General features: G+C 43.9%; 2 protein-coding genes across 2 annotated transcripts; both read right to left on the bottom strand.

Annotated features, from left to right (window-relative positions):
• Positions 1 to 335: 335 nt before the first annotated feature.
• Positions 336 to 6,965, bottom strand: slc7a1a (solute carrier family 7 member 1a). The gene is made up of 12 exons (XM_076101963.1): positions 6,779 to 6,965; positions 6,514 to 6,696; positions 6,216 to 6,374; positions 5,780 to 5,948; positions 5,524 to 5,657; positions 4,108 to 4,330; positions 3,344 to 3,483; positions 1,704 to 1,806; positions 1,048 to 1,253; positions 805 to 956; positions 598 to 706; positions 336 to 508 (listed from the first exon to the last, which is right to left on the bottom strand). Exons 1-12 carry the CDS (start codon positions 6,963 to 6,965, stop codon positions 336 to 338), a joined length of 1,938 nt encoding a protein of 645 aa, XP_075958078.1.
• Positions 6,966 to 13,793: 6,828 nt separating this feature from the next.
• paxbp1 (PAX3 and PAX7 binding protein 1) lies at positions 13,794 to 21,858 on the bottom strand. The gene is made up of 18 exons (XM_076101383.1): positions 21,412 to 21,858; positions 21,043 to 21,162; positions 20,624 to 20,848; positions 20,083 to 20,307; positions 19,882 to 19,982; positions 19,548 to 19,771; positions 19,074 to 19,263; positions 18,126 to 18,249; positions 17,329 to 17,431; positions 16,937 to 17,052; positions 16,637 to 16,836; positions 16,393 to 16,540; positions 16,173 to 16,294; positions 15,971 to 16,047; positions 15,809 to 15,875; positions 15,569 to 15,715; positions 14,797 to 14,951; positions 13,794 to 14,591 (listed from the first exon to the last, which is right to left on the bottom strand). The coding sequence occupies exons 1-18, from the start codon at positions 21,731 to 21,733 to the stop codon at positions 14,471 to 14,473; spliced, it is 2,787 nt and encodes a 928-aa protein (XP_075957498.1). The 5' UTR covers positions 21,734 to 21,858; the 3' UTR covers positions 13,794 to 14,470.
• Positions 21,859 to 24,925: the final 3,067 nt, after the last annotated feature.

The following is a 24,925-nucleotide window of genomic DNA, read 5'->3' on the forward strand; positions in this document are numbered from 1 at the left end:
CCCCCCCCCCCCTCTCATACAGCCAAGCAATAACGAGCATTTGGAGCTCAAGGCCAAACAAAAGGGGTAGCAAGCTTATGACAACACACTGAAAGAATAGGACATGTCAATCATGGCTCAAGAAGCTCTGCTTTTGAGTACTATCCCAAGTATTCTGTTTTCTACCCAGCAGTCAAGAGGGAAAGTCACAGGTTCATGAAATTTAGGGTAAAAGTTATTTATCAGTGCTTTCCACCCAAAAAGGGAGCACTGCAAGTGAGCAGTCAAAAATACTCTTACACCGACAAACTGGCATCGGGGGAGGTCGAAATATACGCGGCACGTTCCAATGCGGCCTACAAATCATCATCGTCTTCCTTGGCATCTACGCCATTGTGCAGGAAGGCCTCCTTTTCCAGCGACGCCTCTGAATTGCGATTGCGCTCGCTCATTTCTGTCTCCGGAGACGAGCGAGCCAGAGCGGCCTCGGTGCTATGATGAATGCCGTAGCAGAAGTAGATCACGAAACCTGAAACGGCAGGGATCGATACAATTTCTGCAACTACCATGTCCCCCCTCGAAAGACAATCATGATGTTAGAAAATAAAGACTGCCTACCTATAGCCATCCAGACAGCAAACCGTATCCAAGTGCCTCTGTCCAGCTGCATCATCAGGTAAATATTGACAAACATGCTGATCACTGGAAGGAAGGGTAGCAGTGGAACCTAAAGAGTCCAGTATCATAAGGAAACATGACAACTTGCGTTAAGACTTAGCAAAGTGAAAGGATCACAAGTAGTGGTTTTTTCTCTGAAAATCAAACCTTAAAGGACAGCTTTGTCTTGCTCTGAGGCTGTCTCCAGACGATAAAGGTGAGGAGGAGACACGCCATGAAGATGACACTTAGGGCCACGATGTTCCACACCACAAAGCCTCCATGCACTGCCAGTATGCTGAACACCAGGATCAACGTTCCTGCACAAGAACATGTGTTTTTAAATCATTTTATGTTTAACTCTGCACAAGTTCCATTTAATTCACCAACCAGGACTCTATAATCACGTACCCATGGCAGCGGCACAGATGTTGACAGCGAAGCCTGACAGTGTCGTCGGCTCAGGGTTATCTGGGAACAGGAGGGTCGCGAAACTGAATCTCTCCTCCACACCAGGCAGGATGACCATACTGGGGACACTGATGCCGTCGCTCAGCTCCACCTCATCCTGATTATTGGCCATCTCATACATCAGGCCGGGCTGCTCGGGCTGGTACCTGACACACACACACACACACACACACACACACACACACACACATACACACACACACACACACACACACTTAGCTGTTTTACCATTGCTAATTTACTCTGTATTCTCTGTATTCTGGTAATGCAGTGATAAGGAGCAGATGTTGTGCACCTTGAACCTGTTTATAAGTAATGTCAATTATGCTGTTACGTCAGCTGCAGCCACATTTTTAGCAACAGCAGTTAAAGTCATATTTTGTCTGGTCGTATGAAACTGCTTTCAACAAGAATGCAGGGCTGAGTTTCACTGGTTGCTAAAAAGAGATGTAAACAAATGTGGCAGCAGGAAGGTGGCGATGGAAGTGTTAAGTGTTTTGAGCTTAAAGCTGGACCAACTCCAACATGGAAATGATTCTGCTTCTCCGGACCACTGACCCTGGATAAACTCTACATACTTATGTCCCCCCACTGACCTCAGCACCAGGACACAGGTAGCCACTAATGTGTAGGCCAGCAGCGTCCCTATCGACATCAGGTCCACCAGGTCCTTCAGGTCGAACAGAAATGCCATGATAGCTTCCATGAGCAAGAAAAGAGAGAGAGAGGGAGAGAGAGAGGAAACATTAGAAGAGTTGTCTGATCCTTTGGACCCTTAAGACTATGAAAATAATAAATAGAGAGAACCGTAAGGTGTTCTCAAGATGGTCCTTGGATTTTCCATACACATGTCTGCACTTTAATTGTCTCGGCCTATCGGACATTCTACGGTTAACAAGGTAAACATTATATCTGCAAAACATCAGCATGCTAGCATTGTCACTGTGTTTTTGCACTCAGCTCAAAGCACTGCTGTGTGTAGTTCAGGCTCACAGAGCTGCTGGCTGTAGACTTTTTGTGTAACATTACAGCACAAAGGTCAGCAAATGCAGCACACAGTAAGCACATCGGAAATAATGTGGTGACTCCCTTTGCCTCAGCACAACCCTTTCCATGTAGAAAATGACAGTTGCAAAACATTTTGAAAAATGCATGTTTAAATGGTCACGGCCACTTCATCCCTGTTGCCATTTGTGCCCATACATAGCATCCACTAACAACGGCTGACAGAAAGGTCAAAGCGGATCCTGCACGTTGTACTCCTTTTTTTGCTTGCTCTTCTTCGCTTGATTTTCTTTAATTCTACTTTCACATCATCTCATACCTTCCTCCCTTCATGCCCTCGCTCTCCGTCCCTCTTCCCAAATACTCTTGTTTTCCTTATCAGTCCCCATTTAACAATCTTACCAGACATAACCCCGGAGGCCACAGTGGACGTTATGGGGGATTTCCTCTCGCTGACACGGGACAGGAAGGAGAAGAGCAGGCCATCCCGAGCCATGGCAAAGATGATACGGGGTAGGGGGAACATGGAGCCCAACAGACTGGGGAGGCGTGGGGAGGAAAACATCAGATTGGGACAACAGTTGTAGGGGCATGGTAGAGGAACAAGGGGAAAGGAATAATGGAAAGAGGTCAGTAGGGAAGGAAGGGGAGGAATTAGCTAAAGGAGACAAATACGTTTGGCAAGGATAGTAGGTGCGGATTTCGGGTGGGGACGTGTAGCGGGATACCGGACAGGCTTGCACTGTAGAGCAGCAGGGGCGTGAGGTTGGACCAAAGATATTTTCATGCCAGCATGCAAAATTTCTCCCCCTGAAATAGCAACTATGATGCTCCACATGCATTTTACTCCTTGTTTGTTGTAAAAAAAAAGAAAACAATCTTTGGTTACTTCAACAAGCAGTTTAGTTTGGAGTTTATTCTTCTTCTTACACCAACAAGATGCAGGTAGAAAAAGAAGTCTCCCCACATTAAGTTCCTTAAAGAAAAACAAGTCCGGCCACTGACCCATGTCAGAAGAACGCCTACATAAGAGACCTGGCCGTGACAGTTAGTGAAGCCCCCTTCATGCTGAAGTGCTGATTTCTGGCAAGTTTCTTTATAACACAGTTAAATTGAATCTGCAATCGGCAGACCAGAGCATTTCCAACCCGACGCAGCTCAGCCCAGCAGCTCGAAAAGAAGCCTCATTGAAAATAGATGCTGTTTAAAAACATGCGTGTTAGTGTCTCACCTGCCCCTACGCCAGAGGTGAGGGTTGCGGTTAGCGGGGTTTTGGTGCGGGGACTGATCTCGGCCATGAACTTGAAAAGCAGCCCATCGTCGGCCATAGCCCAGATCACGCGGGGCATGGGGAACATAGCACCCAGCAGGCTACCAGGGGGGAAGACCAGGATGTATAGTATCCACACTTACACCCACGGAAATGCCGTGAAACGTACATGAACAGAGACACCAGCTCACAGATACAAGCAACATCATACAGTACATTTACATAAAATAATATACTGTGTATTGTGCAAAACATATACAGTAAGGATAATAGTTGCATGCACGAACATGTTTAAGATCAAAGCACGCATCTGTTCATGACCTTAAATATACTTTGCACACATTTTGAAATGTATAGAATCCATAGTTATCTTTAATAATTCTCTATCATAGCAACAGGCATTCAGAATAAAAGCATGTATGTAGAATAACACCGCCATTATAAAACCATTAAAAACTGATTATTCATTTTTAAAAATCAAGCATGTGGTGGCCTTCGGTTACATGAGTTACATAATAACACACTGATGGTACCATATATTCTTAGCAGTGCTCTTATTTTTAGTCAAGGGATCAAATGCCTTTTGAAGTTAAATATACATTCACATAGTCCCACACACAGGAATGTCGATATGTGTGTGTGTGTGTGTGTGTGTGTGTGAAAGAGTACATGAGCATGCATTTTAAGCTAACGGCAGACCAATGCATGTGTGTGTAACTGCTTACCTAGTGGACAGAGCACAAAGAGAGCCTACAGCAACAGCATATTTGGCTCCTCCCCAGCCCACATATTTAAAAGCTGCAGGCAGAGGGCTGTTGCTGTCAAGCAGGTAGTATGGCATCATGAGGGTGAGGGCGGCAGAAACCCCAAAGTACGCTACAAAGCAGATGAGCAGCGAGGACACGATGCCAATAGGGATGGCTCTCTGGGGGTTCTTCACCTCTTCGCCTAGGGCGTAGACGAGGAACAGACACAGTTAAACAGGGAAAGAAGTACGTGTTTACCGATTCATTACTTCACCGGGTGCTGACTTATGCATTCAATTTTTTTTAAACCATAAAAGCCCTGCCTATCGGAATTTCAAGAGACAAATCTGCATTATCAACTATATATATATATATATACACAGAATACTATTAATAATAATCAAAATAAACACAGATACATGCCCCCCTACTCCCCAAACAGAAAACGATACTGTCGTATTGGCAGAATTCCCAAAAATGTGGAAAACAGGGCAAACAAATGTATTTGAGAAACATTTTTGCAACAAACTGAACAAGCTGCTTATTTTTCCAGTGCACCCAGAAGACGAAAACACCCAACCATTCAGCCGCAGGTGATTATACAACAGAGCTCCTCAGACTCACGTCTTGTTCTGCAGTGAAATCACATTGCGATGATGGAGTCTGTATAACACTGCCTGGTTTCCATTCCGACACCACCATTCATGACAGCTAATGATCGCCGCAGATTATTGGAAGGTCAGCGGTAATATGCATAACGGGTAACAATTGTGTGGATGTTTGTGTGCCTCTGTCTACATTTGTGTGTGCGTGTGGAGGGGGAAGGGGTAAGGGCTTCATACCAACTTAACTCTTGGTAGCCAGAATACACACACACACACCCACACATGATATAATTTAGGGCTTGGTGAGAAAGGGCTTGGCTAGCCAATTAGAATTCAGGAACAAGAGGGGTGGGAATAGCTGGGGGGGTCCAGAGAGCAGTTAAACTAAAAGAGACTCTCCCACCCCTTTTCCTTTTCTTTAGAATCCAGAGGCCTTCAACCGATTAAACAGAACTAGATGGATGAAGACACACACCAATTCACAGGTGTATAGATCGGCACAGTGTAGAAAAAAACGTCAAACACCGAACTCGTTATCATGATTTCACCTTAACCAGCGTCACAGTGCTTTGCATTCCACCAAGAGCCAATTTGGGTCAAACTAAACTGTCTCTTTTCACTCTGCCCTGACCCTCTTATGTAACACTCCTGGGTGTTTAAACAAGCTTAGGATGGAAATGGTCCCAACTCCAGATTCAGTTACAACACCCCTTTCAAAAGCGGACACATACCCATGAGGCAATAGAAGGTATAAGAGACTAACTGGCTAACTGAGTGTACTGGCACTGACCTGTGGTGGCGATGCAGTCAAATCCGACAAAGGCATAGAAACAGGTAGCAGCTCCCGACAGGACGCCTGTGAAACCAAACGGCATGAAGCCGCCCACTCCTAAACTCTCTTTGGTTGGCAGGACGTCTGTCAAACTGAGCAGGGAAGAAAAGAACGATTCAAATCAGCAAAAAATAACAAAGCAAAATCAAATGTAACATAGGATGTTTCACAGAACATCTTTGGTATAGAGGTGGGTGTGTATCCACATTCTTACTTGAGGCTGGAGTTACTGGCATGTAGGATCTCTTCAGGGTCCAGCTGCCAGTTCTTCAGAGTACCTTTGACCAGGCCAGAGACCACCATGAACAGCAAGACCAGGACGTTGATACACGTAAAAACCTTGTTCACCATAGCTGACTCTTTGACCCCGAATGCCAGCAGACCTTAGAAAATGGAGAAGACACGGACAATAAGAAAGAAAATGAAAACTTGTTTGGAGGTGGAGACTACACTGGAGCGTGTAGCGTGTAAACTTGTGGTTAGACAAGTTTTGTCCTCGAATTTGTCAACCTATTTATCTGTAGTGAATATCCGCCACTGCAGCAATGTCAACCATAAAAGTTTAAGGGAAAGACACCGCACGCTGGCGATACAAAGTGTGCTCTTTGTGACACGAGAGAGAGGGAGAGAAAGAAAAGAGGTTTCCCTACCTGTGAGGATGAATATGATGAGAACAGCAAACATGTCGGGGTACTTTGCCAATATACCCGGTGCATTCATGGACATGTACTCCCTGCAGAACTGCTCTATGCGGTTCCCTACCAACTCGTCAAAGGTGGCGCTCCATGCTCGGGCCACGCTGGAGGTACCTGAGATGAAGATAGATGGTAGAATTTGTGGTGCCTGTGCTTTTGGTTGTCTTGGTTGTGCCCTCTCATTCTGTTTCTCTGCATGGGAGCTCAAACAACAAAAAGGAGGCAACATAGTAGTAAATGTATCATTGTTTACCAATGACATAGGAGAGGATGAGGTTCCATCCAGTGATGAAGGCCCAGAGTTCCCCTACAGTCACATAGGAGTAGAGATAAGCTGAGCCTGTCTTTGGAACACGGGCTCCAAACTCAGCATAGCACAGACCTGCCATCACTGAGGCTAACGCTGCTATCAGGAAAGACAGCACAATGGCAGGACCTATGGGGAGACAATGGACATCACATGATTAGAGGGAGGCTTTAAGAACATCTTTCAATCGCTTGCTGAGGTGTCAACTTACCTGAATTCTCTCGCGCAACAGCGCCGGCCAGCACGTAGACGCCAGCGCCCAGCGTGCTTCCCACGCCCAGGGCCACAAGGTCAAAAGTGTTGAGGCATCGGGACAGACGGGAGTCTTCCGCGTTACAGTCCACCACCTTCACCCTCACCAACTGCTTCCCGAAACCCAGAAGCTTCTTCAGCGCCATGGATCCCAGTCTGACCTCAGGGAGGAGGAGATGGTTGACCGGGGTTCAGAGGTCACAGGGGGGGAGGGGAAGAGGTCACACACAACCTAACAGGAGAGAGAAGGTGAGGGAAAGTGATTTAAAGTTCCTCGCACTCAGGTGCTTCAAAATAAGCGCGGAACTTTTTATAGCAGTCTTTCAATAAACACATGGTTTGCACAGTGGTGAAGTGTTGCACACTGGGTTAAGGGGTTTGACAAACTTGAGAAACTTGTTGAAAGTAGAACACTATTTCCTGGGGAGTTACATAACCCAAATCCACAATGTGTGACTGCTAGCCAAAAAACCAGAAGCCTATAGGGATAATCCATCTTATTGCTGACATGTGTTACATCACACAGCTCACAGGAGAGGAGGGAAAGCCCTAGAACAGACTGTTCCAGACGAAGACAATCAGAGCTCATCATGACACAGAAAAGACTTTTTTTGAAACGTGCCATGGAGACTTGTTGCATCGTGTTACTCCTACACATAGCAGAAGAAGCTAAACCTACCATGACTGCTACTATTTACCTCTGCAACGATACAAACAAGGACAATCCACTATTGAGCAGCCGTTGGAACCTACCTCTACCCTCTAGAGGCAAAAAAAAGCAGCTGTGAGACCTCATTCCTAAGTGGTTGCTGAGAAGATACTGTGAGTCAGCGGTCTGTCCAGCATGTCGTGCACATTCCCCAGGGCTGAGCTCACAAACTGAGAGGTAATACTTGATATTGGCCCAGAGAGGGCAGACTGAGGAACGGAAAGAGGAAAGACAGAGGGGAGGGGGTATAAACAATGTCCTGCAGCTATGTAAGTTAGGTTGTGGCGGTATGGTAAAAGTCCAGTGGCATGTCCCATGGAAGAGAGACCAGACATGCAGCAGCATAACACTGTGGCCCATTTCGAAAAATAATGGCACCGCTCCACATGAGGACATTAACCCAGAAAGGTCATGTGGACAGTGCAACAGTCATGTCACACCTCATGGAAACTGCCATAGAAGGGTAAGCTAAGGTGACAACCTTGTGGCTTTTTTTTCTTTCTTTCCAGAAAACAATATGTTGCAGTTTTACAAATTCCCCAAATGGATATACTTGTATTCAAAGCTCAAATGTGCAGTGGGGCATGTTTACTGTATTCGTTTTTCTTAGAAACCCATCAAACACAGCTGAAGCACAACACCTACACATCTATTGTTTTCCTGCAGTGCTACAAGCTTATACATTAAGAAACACTTCGCTGTCTCAACGCTAAACCCAAAGCACTGCCACCACTGCGAGCTGAAATTATTGCAATTATTACAAGTCAGAAGACATTTCAATTCAGCCTATTTCCACCTGCAGCTTCTATTTGGTGTTGCAGAGGTCCCTATTGTCTGCACCGAGTCATTGTTAATAAGTGATGCCGCTTGATGGCAGTGAGGCTCGCTGGATGTTCTCTAGAAATGGAGTGGAAGAAATTACACTTATTGTATGCCAATGTGATACTGCACACCATTAGGGGCCTACAACATAAAGATGTGCCATTTAATCAGAACGGATTGATTAGTCGAATGGTAGATTGTCAGAAGATTTTATAAATTTGCTTTGTTTTTAAAGAAAATTGCAAAATATTTTCTGGTTTTCTTATAAGTAAATGTATGTAGAACATAATCAACATACTAATGGATATTCATACACATCTCATACGAGCTTATACATCAAGCTGTTTTCGTTGTTGTTGTGTTCGACATAAAAAAACAGCCCAACACCTGCAAGGAGTTGATGGATGTACGGGTGCATCTTGGAGATTGTCATAACCAAATAAAGTTCCTCCTAAATGAAAACTGAAAGGGACCATAATGATGTTTGTGTTGCATTTTTCTGACTTTACAAATAGCACCTTCAACATATTCGGTCATCGCCACTCCCACTGCTCTACCGCTGAGCCGCAGTAACCCCATGATGAAATGCATACATACAGTAAATGAAGAGTACATCTAGAGAAATGTTTCTTTCGTTCATCTGTTTACAAAAAAAAAACGAATTGAAGGGAAACCGCTGTTGCACAAGTAATCCATGAAATTACTGGACCAAACCAGCAGCAGTAAGACTGCTGAGCCCATGCTTACGGTATATTATTATTCTGCCCAGATAAATAAGTAGCTGATTATTACGACGGCTTGTTTTTGTAAAACCCGGGACGGTCATTAACAAAAGCTTAATGAAAATACTATTGAAATATCCACCGGGGTGACCATGAAGCGCATATAGGAACAAACACACACATGCATGCACATAGCAGATGAAAATAGCCTATATGAACCACATGACCCCTCACTGACCTGGGTTTGCAATTCATTCATCAGACCAAATAATGACGCCTCAAACAGAAGGAAATCTGGCTATTCCAAAACAACCACACGTGTTTGAAACCGGAGGCACAATGACAAACACAGACATTGTCAATGCTGCCGATCAACGTCAAAATGCTAATAATAACCTGTTCCAGAAAGGCGGAATGAGAAAATATAAGGAGTACTTACTTCAGAACACCTACAGATAGGCTTCACCTGTTGATCTGACTGGAAAGTTTGAAAAAACAAGCGGTGGCAGATCGAGGGACAGAACGGCACATTTGTTAACCATTCTTGAAGCTGCTGTGAAGACTGCCGAGCGTTTGACGGCAGCCGCTCTGAAATAGAACCTGGAGGAATCACATGGCTTTGCTATTCGAAGCAGCACACGCACGCATGTACACACAAGCACGGTCAAAATGTAGCAGTCGTTGGCCGACCGTGAAAACCTTAACGCATGTATTTTTTACGGTAATAACTCTGGATGACAGTCACGGTAACACAGTTCATCTGCAAAAAGCAGCAGATTATTTTGAAACAGAAATGTAATGTAATGTTAAGTGGCTGCATCCAGACAAGCCTTTTGCATTGGTGTCAGTCATGCATCTCAGTACATACATTCATACGTGCATGCTTTGTTTGAATTCATCGAAATTGAATTATTATTTACGCAGTAATACCTCTGGAATAAGGTGTGGGATTTAAAGATAAAATAGCCTTGCAAACTTCAGGCTTTAGACAGCATGGTCCCTTCTTAACTCAGTGTGCGCACACACACACACACACACATATACCCGGCCCACTGTCAGTTTAAAATGGTTTTGGCAGAGAGAGTACAGTAGAAGAGTTGTGCAGAAGGCAAAGGCAGTGCCCGTCAGTGGGAGGGAGTGGATGAACAGGGAAGGGGGTGTGATCCGTTAGAACCTATGAGAGTACACCGCAAATATGACACTGCTTGACATTTAGGAAGGCTAGGAGTACTCTTTAATGACTACCCACAAAATAACTGGACTTGGAATAAATAGCATTAATATAGTCCCCCCAGCAACAACTTCATGTACCTCTCATTTAATTATTCAGTGTTATGTTGGAGGAATGAAAAAAGTATAATGCATATTTTGATATCTATGTCGTCCACTGTGTTGGTGGATTGTTTCACAGTTTTGGGGTCACTCAGTTCAGCTCAAAAGCATACACCCACTATAGGCTTCCAGCTAACTGAGTGGAATTGCTTTCTGGAAGTGGGTTCACTGAGGAGAGAGAACGGCATGCAACAGCAGTTACTGCTGCTTGTTGATATGTCTCATATGTTTCCATCCCATGCCTCCTACTGCAAGTCCTGGTGTAGTCTTAATGACAGGTTTTATCTTTTGGCGCCTGTAAACAATTTCATGTGATGCTGTTTGACTGGCCGCGTGCCCCAATGGGTCACCTTGAGCTTCTTGTGTGTGTGGATTTCATGTGTGCCAATCCGTCAGTCTGTCGGGAACAGGCAAAGTCATAGGCAGCCAAGTTTTGACCATAAAGAAAGAATGATTTACGCTTCTGGTGAAACTAAGAACGTGTGACAAGGGACCAATGACAACGTGTCCTCCTCGTGTCTGAACACACAACGATCCAACTCTCATCCTATTCCTGACACGGTCTGGAGAAGTAGTCACATATTTCAGGAAACAAAAGGTTGTCCCTTTACCGCCATTCAGTTCTAGTACAAAGACAGCTGATGCTAAAACACCAACAACTCTGTACTGAGCAAACAACATGGGGAGCTACAACCACATGAAAGATAGCGAAATGTACTGACACCTCTGTGTAACACTGGAGTCTCTTTGCTAATAATTTGCTGATCATTTGTCTGCAATTGTTGAAGATCCAAGACATCCGGAATATTCAGAGAATATGAATATTTTAGTTATCCAGTGTTTCAAGTGTTAGCCTTTAGTACATTAACATCGTACTCACAGTTAAAATAAAAGGGTAAGAAACAGTGTTTCGTCCATATCTAATTCCTCTGAGAGAATATTTGTACTTTACATTCATTAAAATAGCAGTACAAACTGAAATGTAAGTGTCTTTTAACGTACCATATTTGTGTACATTTGTATTCAGATATTGTGTGTTGAGATAGTTCATAAGAAAACAGGTCAGTAGCACGTTTGACAATTAAAAAAGCTGGCACGAGGCGACACTGCCCGTTGAATACAAAGTTCACTTTCAGAATCTCAATCTGTTTCTATTCCAGCAGCTAATCACTTCCGCAAGCATGACTACACATTGTGTGGGAGCGCGTATTACTATTATCCAACATCATAAACCACTGATCCATGTTTTGAACACACTGCAATCTCTTTACTGCAGCCACTTTTGCTTCCATTTTTGCACACAGCGGCGGCAAGTCAATGTCAAAAACCCATCAACTGCAACTTTGCTTCATCTTAACTGTGAGTGTAAACAGAAAGCCAAAACACCGTTCAGAGAAAATACACGTATTATGCTGTTATTACTGATTACACAGCAAACCAAACATGTATCCTGGAGATGCAGCAAAGAGGAAATATGAAGCCCTAGAATCTCCAAAATCTCAGCGAACCTGGAAAGCTTCCACCGCCATCCCTCGGTGCATTTGTATGCTTCATGCAGCCCTGCAGTCAGCAACTAGCTCGCTAGTGACCCCCTTTCAGACCAGCTAAAGTTAGACCGGCTGGATCTTGCCATCAAGATCCAAAAGGTCAACACTTGTTACGAAGTCATTCTTAAAATATAATCAAATGTAGGACAGAAACATACAGTCAGTTGTTAATCTAACAATTATTTGTCTCTGTTTTTTTTTGGTCACACTTTCTTCTGATACTGCTTTTTTCGAACACGGTGAATGGAGTGTCACTTTTAATGTGTTCCCAGCTGCTTTTTCAAATGCCAAACTGTGGTGAGAGTCCATTAGGCTGAGGCAGGTTGAGTCATGCTTCCGTCAAACTGGAACACTGTGGGCTTTCACGCTGTTCTTGTTAATTGTATGCTTTCCTGATCTACAGTACAGATTTGACCTTTCCACTTTTATTTTTCCAGAGGAGCAAAGTAACAAACTGTACTGACGATGACTGGCACAGCGATAATCTAACCCTGAAGGAGAGTTTTTCACATTTCAACTTAAATGGATGGATGCGTGGATTTGAGCCACAGCGTAATCACTTCACTGTGTGTGTGTACATTTTCCACCACTTGGAATTTGCAACTTGCTCTGCATGTCAGACGAGTTTTTACACTTCAGAAGGGGGTGTAAGCCCCTCACTCCTGGTTTCAGACCAGTTTTGAGCCCAGGACTGTTGCATCCCTATTCAAAATCCCACAGTCACCACTTTCCTCACGTGCATTACCAGTCCTCTTTACACTGCAGCTCCTCACACAGTCAAATCCAGATTTAGCACACCTCTGGGATCCCCTCTCTCATATTACATGACCATGGTTACAGACGATTCGTTTTTAGAAGCCTCTAAATGTAGAATCACCCAAACTTCACTTTGTTTGGCAACGAGGTGCAAGTTGCATGAAGAGGACATTGTGCAGCTGACTTGTAGTATCTCGCCGGCTTGTGAAGCCCCATTCGCAGGCACGCTGCAGGAAACTAACACTTCTGCAGCAGTTAAAATGGGGGCTGCGAAAGGAGCATGTGGTTAAAGGCGTGGGGGCTTTCGTGTTATTCACGCGCCCTCTTAACTTTACGCACGGGAATACGCGTTTCCCCTGTGCTCCCTAGATGCTGTGCATCACCTGGAAATCATCCAGCACGGGGCAACAGACGCTAGAAAGTTAGTAATCACACAATGTTTAACCATTTGAACGCGGCGACGTTGTAAGAGCAGTTATTTACCTTGCAGATCCTGCGGGAGCGCATGAAGCAGTGATACAAGCGAGTGATTTTCTCGAGGTCTGAAAAGTGGAAATTGGAGTAGGTAAAAGTGCGTCAACACAAGCGCAACACAAAATTAAATGTCCGTCTTTACAGGTGGTAGGAATACTTTTTTTTTTTTTTAAAGGTTTCGGGTTTCTCTGTATTGCGCGTTCAGACGGAGGGGGGGTTACGGGGGGCAAACAAGCAGCCACGCCCGCTCATTACCATTACAGTTGTGCAACAGCCATTAGCCTCCTATTGCATGAGAGACCAACTGTCACAAGTGGCAACTGGCTAAAATCAACAAGTCATTCATGAGCAGGATTTCAGATGAAGAGTTTTGATCACGAGACAGGCAATCAGGAGTTTTCACAAAGTCACAGCTTTGAAGCTTCCTTCTTTGTCTAAACTATTCAGAAAACGTTATTCTCAGTCAGTCTATAAAGGAGTCCATAAACATTCCTAAATTGAGGGACATTGGTAAATATTTTTGGATTGTCCCTTTTTATGGTCAGAATGTGCGCAAAAATGAAAACACCATCCAATGAGCCACACTTTTCACTTAATTGAAACAAGACAGTGATCATTCAAGTGAATATTTTATTCACAGGCAAATAAAATACTAACACAAAAATTGTTTTACAAAATTGAATACAAAGCTCTCCGCTGTGGTCGGGCCATCGGGGACGTCCGTGGGTGACACAGAAGGGTGAAGTGGGCGGTCCAAGAACAAAACACATATCAGCTGTCTCACCAGCTGGTTTTGTTTACAGGGTGCATTTCTACCTTTTGGTATTTCTAACACATAGAAGTGGAGTATGTGAGAGAAATAAAAGGTGGTTAAGCAGTTTTTACAGATAGCCAGGTTGACTACGGTGTCAATTTAGAGATCACACATTTCCCAAACATATGCCAGTCATATCAACAATTGTTTATTCTGAATAAATTATGCATTAAAAATATTGCCAGCATTGCAGAACAACTGAATGGTCTTCCTGCACTGACAATACAAGGCCTTATTTCAGCATCAGTCTTGTGTTGAGCATACCTTTCTATACATTATTCACAATATTTACACAAAGGTCTTTTACCTTCTCTTTTCAGGCAAAGTAGCAACTGTCACGTTTTATTTCAAATCCATTTACCAGTTTTTTTTTTTCTTCTTCTTCCCCGGGAATCCGACTTCAGTGATCCAAATGGCTTCAATGTGCTGAACACGACAAAAGATGTATGAAAAGTTGCTATTGCCATGTCCTCCTCTACGACTTGGCTTCCAAAAGAGGCTTGATGTCTTTAATGCCGTGCTCTGCTGCCACTGCGATGATGTGGTCCAGGGCATTCATGTGGCCCAACATCTTCACAACCTCTTTGACTTGGTCCCTGTTGGCAGAAAGGAACAGTCATAAAAGACGCAGTACGGACAAAACCCGTACAACACTAACAACTAACAACACTAGTTAGTACATTGTTATTTTGTGATTCAACCAAACAACCCTGGCAGTGTAATCTTCCATGGAGCTATAGCTGAATTCAAGCTCCCAAAATTGAGACAAACAAACTGTACAGAATGTGCAGAGCTTCTTACTTGGCAGTGCGCCGATCTACATCAGACCCGCCCAAACTGCTGCGGTGCATTGAGTTGGCCAGGTGGGTGAGGTAGCGACAGAATGGCTCCAACTGAGGCAACGTGCGCTGGCCCTTCAGTCCAGAGAACCACTGCAATGGCAGACACTCCACCACCTGAGAACGGGGACACGAAGGGACACGGAGGCGTTAAACACCAGCTCTGTGTCGCCCCGTTCAGTGAGACCCACTGAGCCACCTGCTCCTCAACAGCAGGTCTATAGTCACATCATGGATTATTAAATACGGCAGGAAGTCTCTGGAATCATTTGAAAATGCAAGTACGGGCTTGTGTAACACAATGGGAAGAGACATGTCCACATTCATTGCACTCTGACAGTGTCTTACAGCCAACAGCGTGGGCTGCTTAATAGAATAAAATGGCCCTCTTGTAATCTGTGCACACATTTTTTAAATTGTAATCAAACAATGAATCCTTTTGTATCCACTCTCCGGACCAGAGACACAGTTCAGGGAATAAGAAAAGAACTTGAACAATCGCTGAAAATCTTAGTTTTATGTTCTAGTGAAATGGACCGCAGAAGACCAGAACCACGTTTCCTCAGCACCTGATGAATGACGTAGTGATATCACTAAACATAATTTATGGCATTCTCATGGTTGTAAAATGTAAACCGTTATATAACAAGTCAGTTAATCTAAAACAAGCATTCTGACGACACCTAGTGTCTATTTACACATGAAGCTACAAAAACAGCCGGTGGGTCTCCTACCTTCTGGCACTTTGGGACATTGTCCGCTCCAGTGTCCGTGGTCTGCAGTGCAGAGAGGATGTATCTATTCACAGTGCTGTCCAGCGCCAGGTCCTTCAGACAGGAACTGGATAAGATTCCTTCCCACTGCAGGATGTTGCCCAGTAGCTAAGACGAAAACACAACGCCATATCAATAACCAACTATTTTTTTTAGCTACCACAGAAGTAAAAACACGGTTTACTCCACGTCTGCACACACCTTAACACAGGACCAGAACTGCCGCTGGTAGAATAAGTAGGGGCCGCTGTTCTTGTTCTCCAACACACTGAAGAGAAGCAAAAAAACACACTTGTAATCAGTAAGTGTCGTCATATAGATTGACGAAAACACAAACTGGACTTCCTCTATTGTGTAACGTACTTTTTGGGGTAAAGTGGAAGGAAGACATCTTCATCCAGAGTCCGCCTGGTTCTGAAGACAATAGTTTTCAAAAGCTCCTTATGAGAGAGAAAAAAAAAAAAAAAAGGAAATCAACATGATCATAATTCTATCACGAGAGCCAAAGCAAAGTCTTGTTTTGCAGATGAAGTACATTATGTTTATGTAAGCGAGTGAACGGTACCTGTGTGTATCTGTTGTCCCCATGCAGCACAGTGGGGTAGCCTTTCATGAGTCTGTGAATGAAGCCCACCAGCCCGGCCGTCTGACTGTTCGACAGCGGGTCCCAGACTTCCTCTGCCAACACTGACACACACACACACACACACAAACCAATCCATAAATATACAGATTTGTACTTGAACATCTTAGTATGCCGAGTGTGACCGTGCGGGTTACTCTACCTGTCAGTTTGGAGAGGATGACCTTCTCCACAATAGCGGGCAGCAGGCTGATATCCCCGTCTCCTCTCTGCGACGTGCTGTGCTCCTCGAAGCCGTAGAACAGCAGCGACTCAAACCAGAGCATGTACTCGAAATTTGCACACTGAGCCTGGGCAGGGGGAGAAAAAAGACAAGTGGTTTTGAGAGTTCACCTCTCCCATTTCAAAAAGCTAAATGTTCCACTCCGAGCATACACGTGCCTCACCTCAAGAGGGTTCCATGTGATCAGCTGCAGGCGGACTAACGGGTTAAAGAGTTTGGGCAGACACAGGCCGATGTAAGCATCTCTGTAGCAGTCGGCGTATTCTCTCCTCCACACTTCAAAGTGGGATTTGATGCAATCAAGAGAATGAAAGTCCTCCACCGCATCCTCAAACACTTTCTTACATTCCCGGGTGATACGATCTGGATGAGACGAAAAGGCTTCAGTTAGCCATGAACTACAGAATGTCTGATGTTTGTTATGTCTGTTTACTGTCACTTCTGCAGCAACTTGATGACGCACCTTTCTCCATGTTGAAGCTGGTGATGTCAGTCGAGGTCTCCTCATCGTCGGACGATAAGCCTTCTTTGTGCTCAGCCCTCTTTCCGTTCTGCTCTCTAGCTTGTCGCCGGCGAGTTCTGCACCCACAAGCACAAAGGCAGAATTTATGGTAAACTGAAACCAGCGTGGCACTAAAATGACTCAAAACAATAACTTAGGGTCTCTTGCATGGCAAACACATTCTTTACAAACCAAACTAGGCTGCATTTTTGTGGATAAAATCACAGAAGGCTAAGCTCCGATGTAAGTTTAGGCATACCGGGACCATAGTACCAGTAGCCTAGTATCTCGTCACATGAATCTAGCCGACAAATCCCTGAAAACGTGTCTTTGAGGAGGATTTAGCTTCGTACCGTCGTGCTTCTCTTTCCGCTATCCGCCTCTGACGACTGTGCTCTTGGTAAACTGCGCGGTCGCGACCAAACGAGTCCAGATTAGGAGCCATGACAGCTTTACCTGCAAGAGACAGGAGTCATGTTAGAACCAGCAATAACAAGCTGAGACAAACCCATAAACCCCATTCTATATTCTGGGCCCTAAACATCGCACACAACAAATTTAGAATAATCCTAAATACTTGAAAATTTAAATTAGACAAGACAGGCAGGTTACAGGCAAAAGGATTGTTTTAAAAACGTATGAAACAAGTTTAAATATAATAATAATAATTATAACAATAATTCAGCTAAACCTCCTAATATGTAAAAGGGAACACCAGCAACAACACATCATATTTGTTACAATATGTAATTTTGGTATGGTTCATTTTCTAGTCACTTACCTGGCTGCAACATGTTACAGTGAAAGTGACAGATGACACGTCACTGACAGATCATTTATCTTTACTTAGTGACTCATTGCTTGAGCTGAGTTACAAGCGCCCAGCTGACTGCGAGACTCGGCCAATAAAGAGTAGCCGAAACAGCTCCTCCAATAAAAAACAGTTCTCATGTACGAACATCCACTCAACTCACACCTCGATTAACCGTAACACACACTCATGAGGGGAAACAAACGGGGGTTGTGGGTAACAAGAATGTGAACAGCAAACACACACACACACACACACTCACTCATTCACTCACGCACGCACACAGAGAACTAACGAGGCCGTTCAAATAAATCATAAAAACCTTCAAGATGGACTGACTTGAAAGGCTTGCAAACTCCGACGATTCATCTTTAATATCATCCTGTCTTCTCTGGACAAGTCGTGAGGCACGTTGCCTTAGTAACTGGTGCATGGCCGCCTCCAGCTCCAGGACAGCAGGCACCTGAAAGATATGATGCCTTCTGTGACCTCTGACCCAAACAAAAAAGCCGGGGCTCCGAGTCACAGGGAGTTCTGGCTGAAGGGACAAGAGGAGCATGACGGACAGAATAACACTGGAACCTAAATACCGCTGGTGTTGAGTGAAAACTCACATCTCGAAAATGTCGTATTTATTTGAAGGAAAGAGGACTTTTGTTCAGCAGACGTTAAAAGCTGAAAATAATGATAATCCGAGTCAACGGCAGAACTACACGCCTTTTAAAGTTAATGCAATAACACCACGAAACTGTAGAGTTGATGGTTTTTACCCAACACGGACAATATACAGTTCCAGTATTGACGTTTACACTGTATTCACTCCATACTAGAGTCATACTGATAATGGCTGCTTAAGCCTGTTCCCATCACCTAACAGGGTTCAAACAGACATCAGTGTGTATGAGGAAACACATGTTGGGGCAGCTGGCAGGCCTGTCCTCGCTGTGCTCCATGCAGATGACTGAATTAGTCTATTTGGACGTGCATTCAGTGAGTAGCTAGCTGTAGCTCGTGTCGGAGACATCATTTCCCTAAGATCGGAAATTTGTGTATAAAGTCAAACATACATGGAGTTTTCTCCAAGTGACTGATTCGCAGTCACACACGCTCTGTTACCTAGCGTCAATAATAGCGTCTTTAAAATGTTTTTTTATCTCAATTAATGTTTCACAATACAAACTTCTCATTGTATCCTATCCCTTTAAAAATCCACATCAAGTGCTCATAGATCACACAGACACATATCATGAAGACAGCTAATCAGACAGCAGATGAATTCTCCCTTACCTTTTCACTGAAACACTCAAGCAAGTCTCCAACATACCCTCGCATCTCTTGCAAGAATTTATATTGATCTGCATTGTCATTGGACGAGCCCTCCAGCTGCAGTATGGCACTCTCGGAGGCCGCTAGGTCTTCTTCGATCTGTTTGTAGCGGCTGGCGTTTGCGTTGTTGCCTGCGCGCATTTGGCTGAGCCTGCAGACGCATGACATACAGGGGGAAAGACGGTAATGATGACTTAGTCGAGGCTGAGAAAAGCAGAGAAATGCTGCCATCAAATGAAAAAACATGAAAACAGATTCGAAGAGACAAGGAGCTAAAACAGTGCACTCTTTTGTAAAACCCCTCCGGACCTCCACACTCCCTCTCTGGCCCTTAGATCTGTGGATAGCTTGGCTAGGGTCCACGGCACACAAAGATGGCCGCAGCTGAGCTGAAGACTGATATTAGATGTCGCCGCCATCTTCCACTGAACCTACCTATCCTGCAGGCGTTTCTTTACCAGATCAATGGATACCGGCGTTAGATCGCTAATAGGCGTCCCGTAGAGAACGGAGCCGTTGTCTGCGCGGCCCGTCGGCTTGGCGGGCAGCGGGGCCACGGTGCTGTAGGTGAAAGGCATGCTGTAGGCAGACCCGTATGGTTGGCTCTCGTAGCTGTTCTGGTAGTACACCGCGTTGTCCTCTGGCTGGCTGCTTTGGACCTATTAGAGATAAGAAATTCACGACATGCTTTTTAATATGACAACAAACCAAAAGGCATTCGATATACAATGATATTAAAGGAGAAAAGCATCAGTACTGCACAGCTTACCTGGGGTATGCTGATTCCTTTCCTAATCTGCTCCTGCTCCCAACGGATCACCTCCTCATCCTGACCTGTATCCAGCGCCTCGTCATCACTGCCCTCAATACCTGTGTGCATGTGAAGGGGATAGTCGTGTCTTAGAGACAACAGATTGAAAACAGTTGTATAGAATCACTGAACGGCCACTGCACCATTTCCGTAGGTTACCTATCTCCTCGGCAATCTTTTGCCTCTGGCTTTTGTTCTTGACTCCGCTGAAGCTGATCCTCTTCTCGTCCTCGTCTTCGTCGTCGCTGGCATCTTGTTCTTCTTCCCGCACCATGCGCTTCTTGGGGGTCTCGGTCTCTACGAGAGGGGGCTCACCTCCCAGCTCTCTAGCTAGTTGTCTGCGCTTTCTGGCAGCATGGATGAATGCCGCATCAGGGATCTCCCCTATCGTAAGAGAGAAACAGGTCTTGATCTTAGTTCTTGTGTGTCCAAATACCAGATTTCAAATATTTCAGGTTTGGAGGCAAAGTGATGTACGCAATGAGGTGAAACCACATCCAGGGGGATTTGAACAACAGATCAGAGGACCAACAATTCAGAGATGGGTACAGAGTAAACAGACATAAACAAACTCAGTGATATATACTATTACATATCTGTCAACAAGAACAGGAGTTGGCCCGTTAAGACTGGTTGTGCCAGTGCTCACAGTTGAAACATTTAACAGGCATTTAAATGTGTGTGTGTGTGTGTGTGTTACCTGGTCTCAGGCTGCTGAGGGAGGAAAGCGTGTTGAACGACGCTCCAGCGCTGTTGCTCTTGGAGACTTGACTTTGTGCCTGGCCACCTTGACTCTTGGCCTCCTCCTCCTGCTGCTGCTGCTGTTCATTGCCACTGTCCACCTCCATTTCTTCCTCCCCCTGTTCACTGCCCGCTCTGCTGGTCACTTCCTCTTTGATGGCAACCGCAGGCTGAGGTGTTGCATCTAGGAAAACCGGATGCAGAGAAAAATGAGTGGGAGGAGGATAACAGATCTGACAAACTAATAACAAATGCCTTCAACTTCAGAAAATAGATCTTAAATCTTAAAATTAGATTTAATCTGGCTGATCATTTTGATGGATTCCTATAAATGGTAATGCAATATGAGGATTGTTTTGGTTGTGATAACAGACCCACCTGATTTGATTTCATGTCTGTTTCCAGACTTCTCCAAGTCATCCTTGTATTCTTTCTTCAGCTGTTTGACGATCTTCTTGCTGTGATTGGATTTCTTCACTCGGAACACCTCGGATCCTTCTGTTTACAAACAGAGTCAAGATAAGCGTGCACATCATCCAGGTCAAGTTGCTGCTACTGGGAATGATTCCCGGAAAACAAAAGTACTTCACGTTAACTAACGCGAGCTTACAACGTTAATAGTTTCTGTAATTATTTTCGTATCCTAAGCAGGAGCTAAGTGTACCGTTAATATGTAAACATGCAAGGACAACACGATCTCTCAAACACACGTTAACCGGCTAGCTACGTTAGCATTGGTTAGCTTACCTTCATCATCGTCGAAACTCAGCAAACTGGCTTTCGTGGGTCCGACCACGGTAGCTGCAACGATGGGTGTTTCTTTGACTTTCTTTTCTTTCTTGACAGCTCTTATGGTGTAGGCGTTAGCCTGAAACCCATTGCTGTGGTAGTTATCTGCGGCGCTGGGTGCTCCGGTAACGCTGGTACTTGAAGTCTCCATAAACGGGATTTCCTCCACAACAGGCCCGAACGACGTCGGCGCCACTGGGGGCTGTCGACCCTCCTCCTGGTCGTCCTCGTCGGACTCATTCCGCCGTCGAAAGTTAGCTCGTTTCGCCTTTTTAAACATGATGCTTCTCTGCTAAATGCAACAGCGCATGGTTTAAACGTAGGGCACCTTAAAATTGTGCTTCGAGCAGAAGGAAACTATACCCACACTGCAAGTCGGCCATTTTCTGTCAGATAGTAGGTTTCTTCTTCTTCGTCAAAAATTGAAGCTGAGCACAAGCATCGTGCGCACAATACTGCCCTCTATTGTTCAAAACGGGTGCAGACGCGCCTCAGAGACGTGCGCGACAATTTGGTACAATAATTAAATAAATTTGAGGCTAATGTTGAAAATGTGCCTGTTTGTTTATTCTGCGTTTTCCAAAGTCCATTGTACAAATATAAAAAAATGTGTTTTCTGTTTGATTACATTTATTGTTGAGTTTCTTGTTTCATTTATCAATTTAAATGAAACAAGAGAGGCAAAACAAAGTATGTGTGACCCTCATGTGAGCACGGGACAGTACAATTAAGCTGTATGTCTTACAATATATAAAGCTTTCAATATATGCTCAACTAGTGCTATATTTGAGATTACAGTAAGGGAATTATGAATATCCGGTCTATGTGACAAATTGTCTGTGTTTAGTATCAAATTGCCATGATGGAGATCACCAGGAAGTGCAAACTTTGTACTGAAAGTGGCATTATCAACTGAATGACTCATGAAATCTGTCATAAATATCCACAAAACAGTCGTAACCTAGTCTTGAATATGGCATGTAACACTAAACCTTATAGTTTCTCAGATTACCCTGTTTGTAGGACGGCGGGGTGCTTGTCTATTTGGCCATGGACGTATTGACTTGACTTAAATTAATAAAACCCACTTTGCATCCACATTAGAGACATGCTGTTGTTGGGTGGGCTATCTGTGCTTGTCAAGGTCTGCGGTCATCAGTTTATGTTTAAGAAGATAGACAGACAAATAAATACATGAGTACTAGAAGAAACTGTTGAAAGACTTTCAACAGTTTGACCTTCCCACATCTCCTTTCTCACAAATTCCTTTTCTTCAAAAATGGTCTCCTTTCATTTCATCTCACTTTCATTCACCCCTCATTATCTCTGGGCTATATCTTTCCCTTTCCTGACGACAGCTTTTTGAATAATAGTCTGGAGAAGATGATTCAAATGCAAACCCTTGAAATGGCCCCTGATTGCTATGTATGGTGGCGTGTTAAACACATTATGGACAAGGATAGAGTTGAGAGGAGCATATGTCTCTCCTGATAGAAACAGATAATATGCATTCTGGACTACGACAGCATTCACTTCCTTTAATAAATGCCAGACATGAGCGAGGGTCATTACAGAGCCATTATTTGACACGGTGTAGTGTGCGCTGTGGTAGTGATAATAACTGCTGAAATTAAAGTGTCACCACAGATGAAGCTGGAGTGATATGTTGTGATTGATTAACATCAAGATGACCATTTTCCATTTAAATGATAATTGGAGATAAATGTCTTCCCATTAACAGTAGAATTACAGTTTTGAAGTCCCAGAGCCCCCTTTTTTGTCTCCATAACACATTCACACGTTCATCATTAGAGCAAAAAACATATTCTTATCCTATTGTTTTATAGTAAGAAGTGCAGGTTTGAATCAATTAATTGCTACTGACAAAGCTGTAGTGGTTAGCATTTTCTAGAAGATTTCTTTTACTTCAATAAAGGCTAAAGTATGCAGTAAAGACCGGAGCATGCATGAAAATAACAAGTAGTGATGATGGAAAGTTAAGGAATGTGCTGTAGTGCTCATGAATGCACATCTAATGTGCATATGGATGTGCACCGTCGGAAGTATAATAAATCCTCTGGATTTCATATTAGAGGGGCCTGTCTTTCAGAGTAAGTTAAAGCAAGTTTCATATAAAGGACATCATCTTAACACATATCTATTGTTATACGGTCATTTTTCCACTTTGGTAAATTAACGACTTGTATGAGCTTCCCATCAGCTGAGCTCTTAAGAACTTGTACTGCTTCGGTTCTTGGATATACATCTTTAAAACGTCATTTTCCCGTCTAATGTTAAAGTAGCTTGATGATCAGAAACAGTTAAGGCAATCTCATCGGTTTAAACCAAGTTGGAAAGACTAATGTGGCCTGGCTTTGGTCCCATGAGGAATCTCATTCCTCTATATACCACTTGGGGGCACTGTAGTCGCTTGTAAGCAAAAGGCTGTGTCTTATTTGTGGCCAAGGTGTGCTCATAGTTCACTCATGTATAAATGCTAATGAAATACAATGACATTTCCTGATCCAGTGAAAGTATCTGAAACAAGCCAGCATGAATATAGATGACATCAATACCGCTGCTCAAAGGTTCATCAAATTACTCCTCTTATCGCTAAGATGAAGCTATGTGACCAGGTGATTATTTGTATAAGGAAAAGCAATTTAATTTGTGTGAGACGTATATCATTTTTTGTTTGGGTGTTTGTGTGTATGTGTGTGCAGGGGACCGTGGTAAGCGGGAGCAGAGTATATATTTCTTCCTTTGAGTAGTGCAGCAGGAGTGGTGCCACTTTAAATTGCCCCCGCAGGATACAGTATAACTATGAAAGCAAAGTTATAGAAGCCAAGGTTTCATTTGCAGTGATGGAACAAACATCAGGGTTGAATAACCCGGCTTATTAAATACACAGTGTGCGTGTCAAGAGGTAATGAAGATGGAATGACAATGAAAAAGAAAGAAAGAGGCGCTGTAATGAAAGGACGAGAGGATCTACACCTTCCACCTCTACACTAAGGACTTCCATTAACACAGGGCTATGTATATTAGTTTGGACAAAATGAAGATGTCCAAATTCATCAGTTTTTAAAACAGACATATACCTTAAAGCACGCTTTTATAAGAAAAACAAAAACATATGCCTTTGCTTTCATGAATGCAATCATGTTTTTACTACCGAGGGAGTCCATATTCTCTGGAAATGTAATTTTGGAATTAGCTCTTCATACGTCTGCTCTCAGGTAATGGTGTCCTTTGAAGACCGAAGATTCATGTTGTGATACAAGCACGCATGAAAAAATGACTATTGTGGATAACTAATTATACTTATCTCTAACCGGGGATCAGGATTCACTGAGGTAATTTCTGTTGAGACACTCTGTATGCTTTGTGCGAGCAGAGTACATTATCCTCCTCGGGCAGAGGAGGAATAACAAGTACGTGCGGCAGGCTTTACTGGCCATTCTTACTACCA

Source organism: Anarhichas minor, unplaced genomic scaffold (assembly GCF_050575085.1).
Source record: "Anarhichas minor isolate MPS153535 unplaced genomic scaffold, ASM5057508v1 ptg000027l, whole genome shotgun sequence".
In the NCBI taxonomy this organism is placed as follows: Eukaryota; Metazoa; Chordata; class Actinopteri; order Perciformes; family Anarhichadidae; genus Anarhichas; species Anarhichas minor.